The sequence below is a fragment of the Saccoglossus kowalevskii genome, chromosome 18 (genome assembly GCF_978046115.1).
Source record: "Saccoglossus kowalevskii chromosome 18, keSacKowa6.1, whole genome shotgun sequence".
Lineage (NCBI taxonomy): Eukaryota > Metazoa > Hemichordata > Enteropneusta > Harrimaniidae > Saccoglossus > Saccoglossus kowalevskii.
The window spans coordinates 30,885,931-30,903,145 of NC_140658.1; the positions used below are offsets into that span (position 1 = coordinate 30,885,931).

General features: G+C 37.6%; 1 protein-coding gene across 1 annotated transcript in view; it reads left to right on the forward strand.

The window, feature by feature from the left end:
• Positions 1-3,567, forward strand: part of LOC144348171 (short transient receptor potential channel 4-like) — a 30,411-nt gene extending 26,844 nt beyond the window's left edge. Inside the window, exons 8-10 of the mRNA XM_078007668.2 lie at positions 1,553-1,693; positions 1,911-1,952; positions 2,308-3,567. Coding sequence (XP_077863794.2) covers positions 1,553-1,693; positions 1,911-1,952; positions 2,308-3,234 — 1,110 coding nt within the window. The 3' untranslated portion in view covers positions 3,235-3,567. The remainder of the gene's footprint in view (positions 1-1,552; positions 1,694-1,910; positions 1,953-2,307) is intronic.
• The last annotated feature ends 13,648 nt before the right edge of the window (positions 3,568-17,215 follow it).

Consider the following 17,215-nt stretch of genomic DNA (forward strand, 5'->3'; position numbering starts at 1 on the left):
ACTCTAGGGCAGTGTTAGCTATCAACATTTGAATATACTCTAGGGCAGTGTTAGTTATCAACATTTGAATATACTCTAGGGCAGTGTTAGCTATCAACATTTGAATATACTCTAGGGCAGTGTTAGCTATCAACATTTGAATATACTCTAGGGCAGTGTTAGTTATCAACATTTGAATATACTCTAGGGTAGTGTTAGCTATCAACATTTGATTATACTCTAGGGCAGTGTTAGTTATCAACATTTGAATATACTCTAGGGTAGTGTTAGCTATCAACATTTGAATATACTCTAGGGCAGTGTTAGTTATCAACATTTGAATATACTCTAGGGCAGTGTTAGTTATCAACATTTGAATATACTCTAGGGCAGTGTTAGTTATTAACATTTGAATATACTCTAGGGCAGTGTTAGTTATCAACATTTGAATATACTCTAGGGTAGTGTTAGCTATCAACATTTGAATATACTCTAGGGCAGTGTTAGTTATCAACATTTGAATATACTCTAGGGCAGTGTTAGTTATCAACATTTGAATATACTCTAGGGCAGTGTTAGTTATTAACATTTGAATATACTCTAGGGCAGTGTTAGTTATCAACATTTGAATATACTCTAGGGTAGTGTTAGCTATCAACATTTGAATATACTCTAGGGCAGTGTTAGTTATCAACATTTGAATATACTCTAGGGCAGTGTTAGTTATCAACATTTGAATATACTCTAGGGCAGTGTTAGTTATTAACATTTGAATATACTCTAGGGCAGTGTTAGTTATCAACATTTGAATATACTCTAGGGCAGTGTTAGTTATCAATATTTGAATATACTCTAGGGCAGTGTTATCAACATTTGAATATACTCTAGGGCAGTGTTAGTTATCAACATTTGAATATACTCTAGGGCAGTGTTAGTTATCAACATTTGAATATACTCTAGGGCAGTGTTAGTTATCAACATTTGAATATACTCTAGGGCAGTGTTAGCTATCAACATTTGAATATACTCTAGGGCAGTGTTAGTTATCAACATTTGAATATACTCTAGGGCAGTGTTAGCTATCAACATTTGAATATACTCTAGGGCAGTGTTAGTTATCAACATTTGAATATACTCTAGGGCAGTGTTAGTTATCAACATTTGAATATACTCTAGGGCAGTGTTAGTTATCAACATTTGAATATACTCTAGGGCAGTGTTAGCTATCAACATTTTAATATACTCTAGGGCAGTGTTAGTTATCAACATTTGAATATACTCTAGGGCAGTGTTAGTTATCAACATTTGAATATACTCTAGGGCAGTGTTAGTTATCAACATTTGAATATACTCTAGGGCAGTGTTAGTTATCAACATTTATATTTGCTAATGTTGCATAAATTCATAATACATAATATATACAATACGAATGTAATGAATACATACTTTACTGAGTAACCATGAAATAGTGTTTTACAAATTAAGTCATCATGACCGAGGTCATTAACCGCATCCTTTCTTAAACAAAGTTACGACTCTCATTGTACCCTGATCATTTGATTCCTACTCTCAGGAAGACGCTGATCGGCAATGGAAATTTTCTCGTTCCCGTCTTTGGATGATCTACTTCGAGGATCTATCATGCTTAGCACCTCCATTCAATATTTTCCCAAACACGGACCTTTGGTTTAAACTCTGCAAAAGAAGAGCCAAGGTAAGACAACGCGATGTATTATTCAGGGTGGAATAGTACAATATAGAAAAGAATGGCAGTGGAATATGTAATTGGACATAGTATGCTGTATTCTACATATGTGTTGTTAGATTGTTTGCCACAAAGTTTGTGAAGAGTTTGTCATCATTAAGATATTGTAAAGATAACACTGGCGTGTAAAGCGTCTAATGATATATTTACTTGTTCATTTCTTTAGTCCCATAGACCATCAGTAAGAACAAGAGAAAAGAATTATCAGGTAGGATACAACAATTGTAACCAGTTAATGTAGCATTGTTATTACAGAGCGTCTGGTGACCATGTCGACGCAAATTTGTTGTTGTTGTCACTTTTCACAAATTTCATACACACGCTTTCGTTGCACACTTTTTCAAGAATGATTAAAACCTACATAGTATGTATACTTAGTTCATTATACAGAAATGTACAGAATGTTCAACCAACATTTGGCGGCGAAAATGGTTCTCTAGAGGTTACTGTGATTCGGATAAAATATATAACGTTCTAGTAATTATTATTTGTATCATACTATCAGCTATGCTGACGAGTCATTTATGCGATTATATATTGACAAACATATCTCTCTTCACCAGGTTGTTGTCCAACAATTAGTAAGAAGATACCTGTTTGATATTCGTCGCAGTGGTGACGACGATGATGGTCAAGATCCCATGAGATTGTTTCGTCAAGAGATGTCGAGTCTTAAGTATGAGATGTTTGAGGCTCTCAGTGATATGGAACTTAAATTAAAAGATCTCAAGACTCGTCTGGATAGCGCTGAACCGTCGCCAAAAATGGGGCATAAAGGCAAATACGACGAACACGGTTCTGAAATGTTTCACGCTTTGCAGGATTCGCTTTCGCCACCACAGGCAGCCGTTGAAAGAACGTCAGGCTCACCTACTGAATCGTCTTCTGTGTACGAATGTGAAGACTGTGACAGTGACGCCGAACCGGACGACACTCCGCAGCCACGAAGACGAAGCCAGAAGGTATCATTTGAAGATGATATGGACGGCTCCTCGTCTTATGTAAGCATCGAAAGAGACATGAATCTGAGCGATCTGGAATCATCAATGTTCACGACCTCGGGATCTGAGAGCATTCTGGGGGACCTACGAGAACCGATAACGAAAGACTACGTCGAAGTGTTCAACCACAACCTGCCGAATTCACTGCGGTTACCAGTAGATAGATCGTCAACAAGGAAACGTGGAAAGCGGTCAACTCGGCGACGTGCCAGTTCAGATAAAGAACGCCGTCCGCATTGCCATAGCACAGAGAGCTTAGATAACATGCTAGTTGAGCCATCGATAGATCCCATTATTCTGAGTAGTTCACCGCCTGTTGAAAGGAAGACGATTTCGGCCATGATGAAGAACATGACAGGATTTACAATAATGCCTCTCTCAGAGAGGTGGGGACCAATGAAGTTCATTGACGAAGAACATGAGCGTCAAATGGCAGACAGAAAAAAGAATTTACAACAGAATTCGGATCAGTTTGGTACAATAGTTTAAAACCTGTGAAGAGGTTACACAATTCATTCATATTATTTCAAGTCTGTTTCCGTGTCATTAAAATAGATCCCGGCTTATCTGGTATTATACTACACGTCTACAATTTAGAAATCTATATCTACTAATATTAGTCTAATGTTTATAAGAAATACCATAGTACTTAGTACAAGCTAATAAACACTATTACACATGTTTTGAGTATTGAACTTTCGCGTCTGACAGTGTACTGAATAATAATGTTAAACTACAGCAGCACTTTCAACCCTGTTCCATAACTTGTTTTGATTCTAAATTGGTTTGTGATAGTACCGTCTCGTTAAGAACTACCTGGTTCGCGTGCATTATATGGATTATACACTGGTTACTATCCAGTAACTTCTTAAATACCCGCTAACATGTCAGTGGGCTACGTGGATTGGCTGATAAATATATCACACTGCTAATCTGAATAACAATAATGTTCCGAAGTGTGGAAAACAAATTTCCTAAATTACAGTTGCCATAGCAAAATTAGTCAAACCGTTACGTCCTTCTCGACGTTTCATTAAATGTACATGGACAATGAATATTATCAGCAATTAGCAGCTATCAGAGTGGATAACCAGTGGAATTAAAGTCAGATGGCTAGCTATGTGTTTACATACAAATTATTATCTCCCAACAATTTATATAAATATTATAGTAATAGTTTATAACACATATTATTCTCATCAGGGATGTTTACTTCAATTTGATGTGTACATGATAAAATAATTATGCACCAATGCTAATGCCAAGTGTATTTCCAAGAATCATTCACGTTCCGCACACATATTGTCCGTGAGTCCGAGCAGTAATTGTAGATTAAAATTGAATTTTATATTACTCTATATAATACCTGTTGGTTGGATAATAACTTTAGTTCATAGTGTCGATTCATTAGCGGTTGTTACTATAACAACGACGATGACTGTGCACGATAGGTTACATACTCTGCTAGTAAACCAGTATGTGTGATACTACAAAGCACATATATAATTCATCGTTCATGTGTGGAGCCTAACACAGCCAGTCTTGTATAATATACTGACAGTCATGTACATTGCCAGCTTTGCATAATACATTGGCAGTTTGGTACATTATATCGCCAATGTGGTACATTTCACTTGCAATCTGGTACATTACACCTCCAGTTTGGTTCATTACACCGCCAGTCTAGTACATTGGACTGACAGTCTGGTGAATTACACGAAAATCTGGTACATTGCACACATTGGTTCATTAATTTGTGAGTTAGTCAATCCCGTGAGCGTGTTTGGCTCTACTGTTATATGACTATCCGTGTGCATTCTCATAATGAAAGTGTTCGCTGCGTTTGTCTTCCAGTCTGGCACACTAATCTGCATTACATTTATTACATTGTACATTTATAGATGTCTCGTATCATCCTTGTCAAATTAATTCTAGTTTAGTGCATTACTCAGGTACATTTTATTTTATTTCATTGCCATATATATTTTCGTGATAAAATGACTTGCCTCTCTTTTATTTGTACCCGTGCGGTGTAGTTCCGTCTTGCTACAGACGCATAGTATAATTTGTGCAAATATAACTACAAAGTAAACGTCTTCTACTCACCGAAATATTATTTCTGTTGTTTGAGTTGGGCGGACATGACCTTCGCGCATATCTATGGTTTCTTAACGCACGGATAATGACAAAGTACGGAAATTCAAATTTTGTAAATAATTCTACTAAACGCTACTAATTGCGACGTATTGAATAAATCCAAAAGACAATTGTGTGCTCATAAAATATTATACTGCTATGGTCGTTTTATAATTTCATTTAGATGGTCAATGTTCCTGTACGTTTTTGATTACTCTTTGAAAATAATTATAATAACAATAATGTGTATGTTGATGTTGTGTAATTTCAAAATAGAGATCCGGTTGAATGGCTGGAGCAGTTAATACTAGTTTTATAATTGTAATTAATTCATTGTGGTGATTTTTAAATACAGTGTAATCATTCCCTTGTTTGTTCTCTATCCCTATAAAGGTAGTCACATAATCACTATTAATTAAGATACTCTGATGAGTTATTTGCCCTTGCAGACAAGTAATTCATAAATAAATGTATAACATGTAAGAATGTGTCTTACGATGGTTTCAAAATAAACACTGATTTCATGAATATATTAACCCTCCCCAAATAATCACAATATATGTTAGATGTACTGATGCATGTATATATTCTTATTTTTCAATGTAACCATTTTCCTGATTTTCTATGTCGTGTCTCAGGATGTATTAAGTCCACAGATACACTTAATAAATTGTCGATTTGACGCCTTCCAAGTTTAACGATACAGTTCACAAAAAATGGAAATTTCTTAATTTGTAATCGACACAACACTTCATACTGCTTCATATCACATTTTTTTTTATTTCTGTACAGAAAATATTGTTTGATAATGAGTGTATTTTTTCAATCTTCTATTACTCTGTAAAAGTAAAAATAATAAACTTGACAAATACTCCTGTGTTGATTTTAGTAACGGAATACTGAGTGTCTGACAACGGATTATGCAAACGTATTAAGAGTGTGAATTACACGACTTAACTTCATCATATACTGCTACCACTCAACTTAACGAAAATTCTTACAATACATGTACGCTAAATTGGATCTTGAATTCATTGTATTAAAACTGAGGGGATCAAAATATTGGTCCAAACAAATTTGAGATTACTGAACCTTATTATGCCATCTACCGATGACTGCTAATGATTACATGGTGAAAATACACTGTTTTATGCCACTAACAACAACTCTGATCCACCTTAATGAATGTATTCCTTCATTATCCGAGGCATTTTATTTATTTTCGATCGGGAAGATACTTATAGATGTTATTTTATAGAACTAATGAGTACTGCCAAATTTATTGAAAACGATTGATTTGGACTTTAATTACCGAGTGGAGTGCGAGAAATGATGACATGATGAAACGACACCAGAGATTTAAACATCCTGAAAGAAGTTAAAGCGGAGAGTTGTCACCTGCGCATGCGCCAGATGGCCATAGCGTGTCATTGTTGATTAACAACCGTCTATCCATGAGCCTTTGCGTTTTAACATGTGTTGTTATTGTCGCTTGGAACTCACAAGCGCAGGTGACAACCCTTCCGCTTTAAATTGACTAACTATGACAGTCACTGACGATAAAAACCGGGAATGTTGTTCAATGCAGAAACATGAGAGTGACGCGTTTAATTAATAAAGAAAAACAGAGGTCTGGCTTTTACTGCTCTGTGCAGGGAATTTGAGGTGTGTAAATAAATTCTGGCGATAAAAATTCAAATGTTCTCTTTGCTTGGCGTCATTTCGTCTCAAGAGGGCTAATTGATGACGTCACCAGTAAACATTGTTAATCGAACGTTATTACGTAGGAGTAAAACTATTAGTCCTTGTTACTGACAATTTATAAGTTAAAACATGGTGAAGTACTGTGCGTACGATTCACGATTATAGTATATGAATCCCCATTTTGGGGGAAAATGAGCATCCAGTCAAAACGAAGGGCAGCGGCAACATCGTCTTTCCTGGAACAAAAAAATGTTGGAAGTTTCGTTCACACACATGTTTTATATCGTATCGATCGATTTCTTGTCGTTGTGGCTTGTACTGGCGTCTCGTTCGCACGCAGAACGCCAGAATCAATTCATAATCCCATGTACAAAGTAACAAAGGCAAGACCTCTGTTTTCTTTTAATTAATGGCCGCTACGAGGCTACTGAAAACAATAACTACCGTGAGCGCAGCATGTTAAAAGTATACTAGGAGCTATGAGGATATTCAACTTGAACGTGACGCGTATCAAGTATCAAGTATCAAATCGAGGGGTAGTGTGAAAAAAACTTAAGTCGACTCGCGTGTTCCAGGTGACATGTATACGAGATATTACATGTATCACGTGGGATTGTGGAATACTACGTTGCTGTATATGCATCTGTCATGTCTACTCCAAGACCTGCCGACTAGCCTGCATTAGCTGATTGTACTTTATCAGCAGCGGGTGATTATACGGTATACCGCCAGTTTTTTTCTTCATATCAAGTTTCTTCTTAGAGCACTACGATAAAGACTTTCCGTTTTCGACATTGTGAAATTCTTTCGTAAAATAACGCAACATTATGGCACGCTGTAACTTATGGCGATACGGTAACAGATGTATAATAATAGTTTATTTTTAAATAAGCAAACATATTAGTGGAATAATGTGAAAATAAGTGAAATAGATCGAGTTCATTAATTACAAATGTCCATAGTATTACGAAGTGTTTCCCTTTAGAAACTTCGGAGTTATAATAAATAATAAATACAAGTTTATATAGTGTCTAGTATCCATCGCAGTGATGCTCAATGACGCTTAGTTTCACAGATAGGTAAGATTTGAGTTTGGTTTTGAAGATGTTAACATTTGGTGCAGAACAGATGTCATTTGGTAATTGATTCCATAAAGATGGCGATGAATGGGCGAATGACCGGTCACCATAATTCTTGAGATGAGTTCTAGGTATGGCAAGTGTATGTTTCTTACTTGAGCGAAGGGTTCTCTGGTTTTGATTTTTGTGAATAAGGTCTAATATGTATGGTGATGTCAATCCATGAAGTGACTTGTACGTGAGTAGTAAAATGAGTAAAGTGTATCCTATAGTGAACTGGCAGCCAATGTAATTTACGAAGAACAAGAGTGATATGATCAAATTTTTTTGGTACGTGTAATTAGACAGGCAGCACAGTTTTGAGCCCGCTGAAGCAGGTGTATCTGTGATTTTGGTAAGCCATAGAGTAAGGCATTGCCGTAATCCAGTTTAGCGGTTATAATAGAGTGAATGAGTTTAAAAGACAGGTATGCTCAGATAGATGGCGAATGAGTCCTATGCGTATGATGTGCATGTATATGCTCTGGCATGTACTGATGATGTGTTTACTGAACTGAAGTGAATCATCAAGATGACACCAATGTTGCGAGCTGCTTTAACCGGTTATATATAATAACCCGCATGTATATGTAGTTTATGTAATCATTCGATAAAGGGCGCAATTAAAAACTAGTCACCACGACTTGTTTTGTCATCTTTACCCCAAGTGTCACAAGGCGGAGTCAAGTGTGGCTACCAAACAAGACTGCCCTTGTGTTGTGGGTTCTTTTTCCCCCCACTGCTACTTTTTAGCATTAATTGCGACTTGTATATTTGTATACAACCAACAAGCAAGCAATAACTGGTTACCCTGGTGTAGTCAGTGTGAACACACAACAGACGCAATTATATACTAGCAGTTAATGGTTTATTAAGTATAACGGGAACAGATTAAAAGTCAATATTACTTAAGTCACACCGCACAAGACCCAAATCCCAGCAGGAATACAAGTCGGACTAGAACCCTGTGCATGCTAACCAAATCTCAACGGGTTAGAGCCCGTACAGTAACATGGAGTTTACATCCAAGTGTAAACAATGTACGGGTGAATCGTTTAAACTGACGCCGTTCCAAACATTAAATATTGCCAAATTACCAACGTCTGACCAGCCTAATTGGGCAAAACACCTCAATAGAATGACGGCAAAGCAGTACAAAATTACAGCAGTTATATAATAAGTTGAGAAATTAAATAAATGAAGTGCACTCCAAAATATACACAATAACAAGCTTAAAATATGCAAGAAATATGCAACCCCAACGTAGTGTTACTGACCAGTATTATACGACGAATGTCAATGTCTTGTATTGTATTGTAAGCAGAACTTGCAGCTGAACGTGAATAATTAATTAAACGTGTTCGACGAAGTCCTATAACTGTTTCAACCATGTGTTGACGTTATCTATGCGAAGATAACCCGCTGGCTTCCTCGGGGATACACAGATAGTAAGTTCCGTGAATGTTTTGTCTCAATCTTCGCCGTTTTGCAGCCAGCAATGGTTAAAGTCAGTTCGCCGTAATATCAGTTCTACGTGAGGTTCGTTGAGACTTGTAACTTCTCTGCATTAGTTGTGTACGAGCTTCAGACAATGATGTCCAACGTGGTTACGCCAGATGGAATAGCTCCGAGCATGCGATGAAGGCGTAGTTTTATAGGTATCAATGTCCAGGTGCACATACTCGGTATTCAAATTTCCCGACAAGACGATCTGTTCACTGGACCATACCATTCCAACAAGGGGTGTATGACCCATCATTAAATAGACACTTAAATTACACAAGTATAATATGTAAGAGTATCTAGGCATCCGTACAGCATTTCTAGTCACCTGGATCATCGAGTACGTCCATGCCTGGATAGTGTACATTGTAAACACACCCTCGCAGAACAAAGCAAACGTTAGTACCAGGCAAAAGTTCAGTTGATAGCACTATCACAGTCCCTCTATAGAGGGACTGTGGCACTATTAAGCGGAAACTACGGCGTCTGTAGTAAACACCAAACAATATAGACAACTGTTTCACTTCCGGGTGCTAGGGATTTCCATGGTTAAGATGCAATCTAGCGACCAAGATAGCCGGTACCCATGTGATATTCACGACATTGGGAAATCTCCTTCAGATTTTCCGTTCAGTGTGACGGTGGAAGACAGGGGCACTCAACAAACCGATTTCAAGTATGGCGATATACTGAATATTTATGCTATAGGTGACATTTCAGGATTTGTGGCGCAGCACGAAAAGGCGGGAACGTTTCTATTCATTCATGGTACCTATGATGGCACGTTCACGGTCCTGAGCCATGTTACCCAGTACATAAAAACCACCAAATCGTGGGTTTCACCCTACAGTAATTTAGACTGTCTACTTCTATGATGTTATGCGCATAGTAGACCTTGGTTATATTACCACTGTTCCTCACAACGGACTGGAAGAGGGAATAGAAATGTTGATTTATGAATTAAAAACATATTGCGACGATGGGAAGCAGAAACGAGTCCAAATACCACTGTGTGCAGAAGGCAACTTTGACTTAATAGAAGAAATATCAGAATCGAGATTCAAAGTTGGGGCTCTCCCGCGTAGGTGTGCCAGAACGAGTCCTTAATAAAAACAAAAAGGGCGCAAAATGTTTATAGAATTAGAAGTATCGGCCTCCGCCGTTTCGGTTTGGAATGAAAGAACCAACAAACTGATAGAGATACTTAGTTCGGATATGTTGATCGTGAACTTGGTGTCGCACAATGACCGAACTTACCTACCTCGCGACGGTAAAATGGGCGTAGGGAACACTGTTCATATACTATCACCAGAGAAGGCCGAGTCATTGAAAGGACTCCATCCGTACGCAGATATATCTGACGATATGTCACCAATGCTAAGACACCCAGCGAGGAAACCTGCCCCGTCACCGAAACTGCCGCCTGTCAACGAATCAGTTTATGAAGACACAAACACACTTCCCGAGAAGATCATCCCATCATCGCCGTTGAAGGGCACAAACAAAGAAATTCCAACCGCGAAAAAAACGACAGGTGCTTTACCAAAACAATCAAAAAAGAAATAAAATAAACCTGTTCTCCTTAATCAAATAAGACGTAAACAATGAAGATGTACACTGACTGTAAATAATGTGACGTCATTAATTACTAACAGTTTGTGGACTGAAACGTACATTTATGCTAAACATATAACATTTAAGGATTAGGCCACTTCTGTATTTTCCGTGTAAAAGTCCCAAACAGTCGATTTACTTGAGATACACCTGGTAGGCCATTCAATATATTTCTAGATTTTTGAAACAATCATATAAAATGGAATTTATTTTTTTAGAAATTAAACGGTTTCAAAATCATTTATTTTTAGAGGAGACTATCGTCACTGTTTGACTTTTAGGTTATAACATTCGTTTTTCAAAGTGTTTTAACATGGCTTACGGACTACTTCTAGAATTAATCGTAAATATACCAGGTAAATAAATGAATGAGTTTATCAAGAAATGACTTGGTTAAGTATGCATGCATTAAAGTGCATTGCTGTTGTGCAGTCCGACTCGACATTTACATATTACAACAGGTTAGATCGCACTTCATATGTCTCTACAACGTATACGAACGTTATGCGTGGGTAGTCTGAACAGATCCTGGAGTCCATGTTGATGTATAAACTTTGAAATACAGTTGTTATTTAGCTTCGTTCTTCAATCACATCACGTTGTCCAGGCTGCAGTTAAATTTATGTGACTGATTCCAGCATGCTGTAATTAATTGTCTCACATCGATATTATGACTAATTCGGTCTGGTGTCCCTCGACCATTGGACCCTTATGTTTTGTATCAATAATTTACCGCCGATGGTCAAAATACGTTTTATAAACTCAGTGTACACCAATGATGCTAAACTAAACGGCTAATGTACTTTAACGTACAAGAGTTGCGTGACACATGGAAATAGAAATCAGAAGGAACATGATTGACCAAAAAGGTATCATAAATACAGTTTGTCCCCAGAATCCCTCTCGATAGTTCCTAATGTCAATGATTTTCGTGTACTTTAATCATTATTACAGTGTATTTTTAGTGAATATTAAGACAACTGTTATTGTTAAATCCACTATCAGCTTCGGTCGAAGTCAACCTGTATATTGTGATTGTATTTGATCATCCGGAAATTGAAATGAGTGTCTTCGGTAAAATTATTTCAAATATCTGGGTTTTAAAACAAACGTTTCTTATTATGATAATAAATCACTTTAAAATCATTTTAACTTATCAACTTAACTTTTTGTATTTGGTAATTCAATCAAACAAGTATTTTTTTATTTATTGTGTTTTATTTGTGGTAGTTTTGCTTTTGTCGTCTTATTTGTCTTACTTGCAGTGGGAAACTGTGAACAAGAGTTATGCTCAGTGAATAAATAAATTAATTGAATAATTGATTAAATGAATGAATAAATGAATGAATAAATAAATAAATAAATGATTGAATAAATAAATAAATAAATTCTACTGTATCTAGCTTATTTTAAAGAATTCCAACTTATATTAGCTGAGATATAACAATTAAAATGTGTTGCATGTCTTAAATTATACCGTAATTCATGTGTCTCTATTGTAAAGAAACACAGATTCAAGTTACATAAGCCATTTATTAATAACTACTATCAGCACGAACGCAATAGAAATCACTTACTATCCAATCATTGCGTTTCCCTCCAATTTTTAATCCACGGGTGTGAATCTTACTCAACCCTATAAAATAGCACCTCATTGTATATTTCTTTAGTTTTGCATCCTAGTTACATTATAGTTTCTTTGTTGTAACATTGTACGAATAAATAGTGTATTGTTCAGATGTACATTACGCTGCCTTTATTAACTGAACCTGATCGACTGTGAGCGAATATCATCCACAGTGTGTGATATTTTGCACTTGCAATCCAATTCCCAGTAATTAAAATACTCAAAGATAGTTTACTAACAGCAAATTAAAATACATGATAAATAGAAAGTATCCGCAGATGAACACGTCATCGAAAATATACGTTACTTATTACCAATGTATCAAATATCTAAATCAGATGAATAGATAAATCCCACAGAGAAAAACTACAGAGGATATCATTGCTTTTAGTAGTTAATTTTAGTTCGAGGAATACGTAACTCTACACTAAGTTACAAATTTCTGGTTTTGAGACTTTTTTAAATATCTTGACATTTTGTGCGGGAAATCATAATCGCCAAATCGTCAAGAAATTTGCATTACATTTTGTGAGTTTACATTTCATTCTTTAGACAAATAACTCCTATGCATATATACTCATTAATATATTGTGTACACAATTAATTAGAAAGTAGAATCCTTACACAGCTTCTGCTTCTTCTATTCACACATGCTCATCCGAAACAAACGTTTGATATTTTTTTCGCAAAAACCATTCAGTCTTTAGAAGTCACTTAATTTATTACTAGGATGTATTCTGCTGTTACATTTATTATTTCCAACCGTTTTGTGATAGTATTTTCTAGAATGAAGGCAGCATTGACAGTTCATTCAAAGTTTCGTTGGCATTACGTTGATACAGTGCAACAATGTCGGCGCCGATCTCTTACCAGTGCGCAACGTAGCCAAAATAAAAAGCATGATCATGTGAACACTGCTATAAGAAAACTGGTAGGAGGTAATAAATTCGGGGAGAAAGTATTCAAAAATCATTTTTTGATGCGGCAACGGCAGTGGTGGGCTAGGACTTTATTCCAATTAGTGACGGCACGACCTACCTATCAAGTATGAACAAAATCAGCCGAGCCAAATAAAACAAGTCATTGAAAATGACACAGTCAACGTTAAATTTTTGAAAGTTCTCTTTGTGCTCGTCATATTAAAGCAGAGGGGTTGTCGCGAACGTGTCCTTGAAACTTGAGTTCCAAGTGGCGTATACAACAGATTGTTTATTTACAACAAAACACGTGTTCCGTGTAGTAGTAATATGGCCAAAAATAAAAACGGCCGTTATTCGGCCAACTTTGATCTGATTATGAAACACACTGATGTATGATGTATGTGCCAAATGAAATGAAAATGGTACATAAATTGTGGAAATATAGTAGTAAGGCCAAAAAGTCAGATAGCTGTCAATCGGCCATCCTTGACCAGATTTTGAAACAAATTGTCATGGACATGCATCCTAACATGTATAAAGAAAACTAACAGAGCACGTCCAAGATACCGCATACAAAAACAAGATGCCTGCCAGACGACCATCTTTGATCCAATTGCGAAATAAATCGTCATGGACATGTATCCTAACAATGACAAAGCATGTCCAAAATACAACATTTTCAAAAAACAAGATGGCTGCTAGTCGGCCATTTTGAATCGAATCGCTAAACCACTGCATGTGCATATGTCCCACATAAGGTACTAGGCATATGCAAAGAATGAACGGAATCGGTCCACAGGATTCTGAAATATGACTCTGGACACACAGATGGACAGACAGACTCAGGAACTCACGGACGGTCGGTAACATGTATGACCTACTAAATTTGAATGAAAACTGACAAAGCATGTCCAAAATACAACATTTTCAAAAAACAAGATGGCTGCCAGTCGGCCATCTTTGATCCAATTGTGAAATAAATCGTCATGGACATGTATCCTATCATGTATAATATATGTACCAAGTTTGAATGAAAACTGACAAAGCATGTCCAAAATACAACATTTTCAAAAAAACAAGATGGATGCCAGTCGGCCATTTTGAATCTAATCGCTAAACCACTGCATGCGCACATGTCACACATAAAGTACTAGGCACATGCAAAGAATGAACGGAATCGGTCCAAGGGATTCTGAGATACGACTCCGGACGGTCGAAAAGATGCACGGACGGAGACCGAATTATAAGTCCCCGTTTTCGGACTTCGTCCAAACGGGGACTATTAACAGAAGAGTTAAAATGCCATTCCTCAGTTTTTTTGATGTTGCTATGGCAACGGTGGGCCAGAATTTTTTTCAGATTTTTCCTAGGGTGAAGGTGTGATCTACCTGCCAAGTTTGAGCGAAATCGGCCAAGTCAAAAAATATCACAGAAGTAATAATACGTGAAAACACTGGAAATCACACAGACACACTCACACACATACAGGTGTCCCATGAATTGTGAAGCCACCATTGGATTAACTTCAGTTTTAATATAATTGAATTAACTTTTAATATAGTTGTGATATGAACTTGATTAAAACGCGTTCCTATATAGGGTTGAGTTTTAATTGGAGTTTAATTAAATACATGTTTATTGTGTATGCATTAAACAGTGTTTATGACATGAATCTCGCGTGTTTATCACGTGACTTCGTGTGACGCAGTCTTTAGTTTGTAGCCATCTTGAACAGTTCAGTTTTTTACTCCAGTGTTTTGATTATCTCAGAGTTTAAATTTACTTGAATTTACTCCGCACGACTATTTCGAACACCATGGAGAGCAACACTATACGTCGCCGGGGTCGGAAACGCCGCGCAACGGAGGTTCCGCTACTTAACGATGTAGATCCAACTCCGTCCACATCAGCTGACGCAAGTTGAAGACGCTTGCCTGCTACAACTCGGCAACTTAGAAGTCAAGGTCTCGATCTCTCCAATCCTTCAAATTGGTCTGCCGCTGATTTGAGGGAGAAGATTGCGTGCTTGGGCATTCGGTTGCCCCCCAACACGTCCAGGAAAGCACTTTTACGGACATTTGAGTTAAATAAGGACCGCGTTGTTGAACCGATTCAACGCAAAGCTGTTAACAATACCGATGACGTCATATCTTCAAGTCGTACACCGCCTCAGCGAGTGATGGCGGACATTCCTTCATTCATAGACTCTTCTGACCAGGTTCTTTCACAGGCTTTGTCTGATGATCGACAAGTGACCGTTCCGGATGACGAGGTTCGCCGCTATATAACTGAACTACGTCAAAATTTGCAAGGTTTGCGTGAGTCAGTCGATGCTATACGTCAGCTCCAAGAAACCAATATGGCGGCTTCCACCAGCCTTGGCAACAACGACGGCACTGGTCTTGCAAATTCGTCAATGAGCCTAGTAAGAGAGACATCTCCGACCAACATCGGGTCAACTAGTAGTCATTCAATTGAAAAGAATAAGTTTGGTGTTTCTTCGAACGATCTGCCTAAAATAGTGTCCATTTCAACAACACTCAAGAAGAAAATAATCGAAGGTAATTATGTTAATCTCGCTGCCTTATTGATACCTGCTCATGAACTTTCAGAGAACAGATTGATTACTGACTCGATGGGAAATGAAATTAAGATTAAAGGGAACCCGGACCCACGTTTGAACAAGTCTTTGACACTTAGTGAGTTTCTCATGGCCTTTGGGAAATACAAAGCTGTAATGTGTGAAGCTTACCCTGGGAGACGAGAGGAGTTAGAACTCTACACTACAGATATCATTGCCATGGCCAACAGTTTTGGAGGTGGTCTTTTTTATGATTACCATGTGGAGTTTGCCACCAGAGCAGCTACATGGTGGCAGCAGCAGAATATTAAGATTGATTGGTCAGTCCAAGATACAGATATTTTTATGAGGCTTACAGCTGGGCGTAAAGCAGCGGCATGTTCACTTTGCCAAAGTTCATTGCATTCGCAACATTTTTGTCCACGTAAACACTCTGTGCGTGACAATCAAGATTTTTCAGCTCGTGGCTCTATGGATGTCAGAGGTAGACTTCGTTTGTTTCAAGGGGGACGAGAAATTTGCAATAATTACAACTTTGAGAGGGGTTGCTTCCGTTCTCAGTGTCCTCTATTGCATGTGTGTAGTTCATGCAGGGAAAACCATTCAGCAAGTAAATGTTCAAAGGCACAACCCACAAGCAAGCCCCAACAATCTAAGCAATGACTACCCACAACAGCTAGAGCACCAATTAAGGTGGATAAATTGGAACATGATCTTCGTTTACATCCGGATAGGGATTTTGTTTCACACTTATGTACAGGCCTTCGACATGGTTTTTTGACTGGAATTGAGGATGCTCCGTCTGCTAGTTATGAGTGCCGGAATAATTTCTCTGCCCAAAAGGATCCACATACTGTTGCAAGTAGAATTAGATAAGTGCTACCTAATAGGCCCATATGACACTCCGCCCTTTCCTATTTATAGAGTTAGTACATTGGGAATAGCAGAAGGCAAGTACTCTAAGAAGAAAAGGCTAATTGTGGATCTATCAGCCCCACATGATCTGTCAGGGGTGCCGAGTTTAAATGAGTTGATTGACAAGGAGCTTTATTCTCTGTCATATATTAGAGTAGACGATGCCATAGCCCAACTACAACTTTTAGGTACACATGCCTATATGTCAAAATACGATATTACGGATGCTTTCAAGCAGATTCCTTTGCATCCCTCCATTTGGCACTTACATGGTGTTAAGTGGGAGGGGAAGTACTACTTTTTCGTCAGGCTTGTGTTTGGCAGCAGATCAAGTCCAAAGATTTTTGACCGG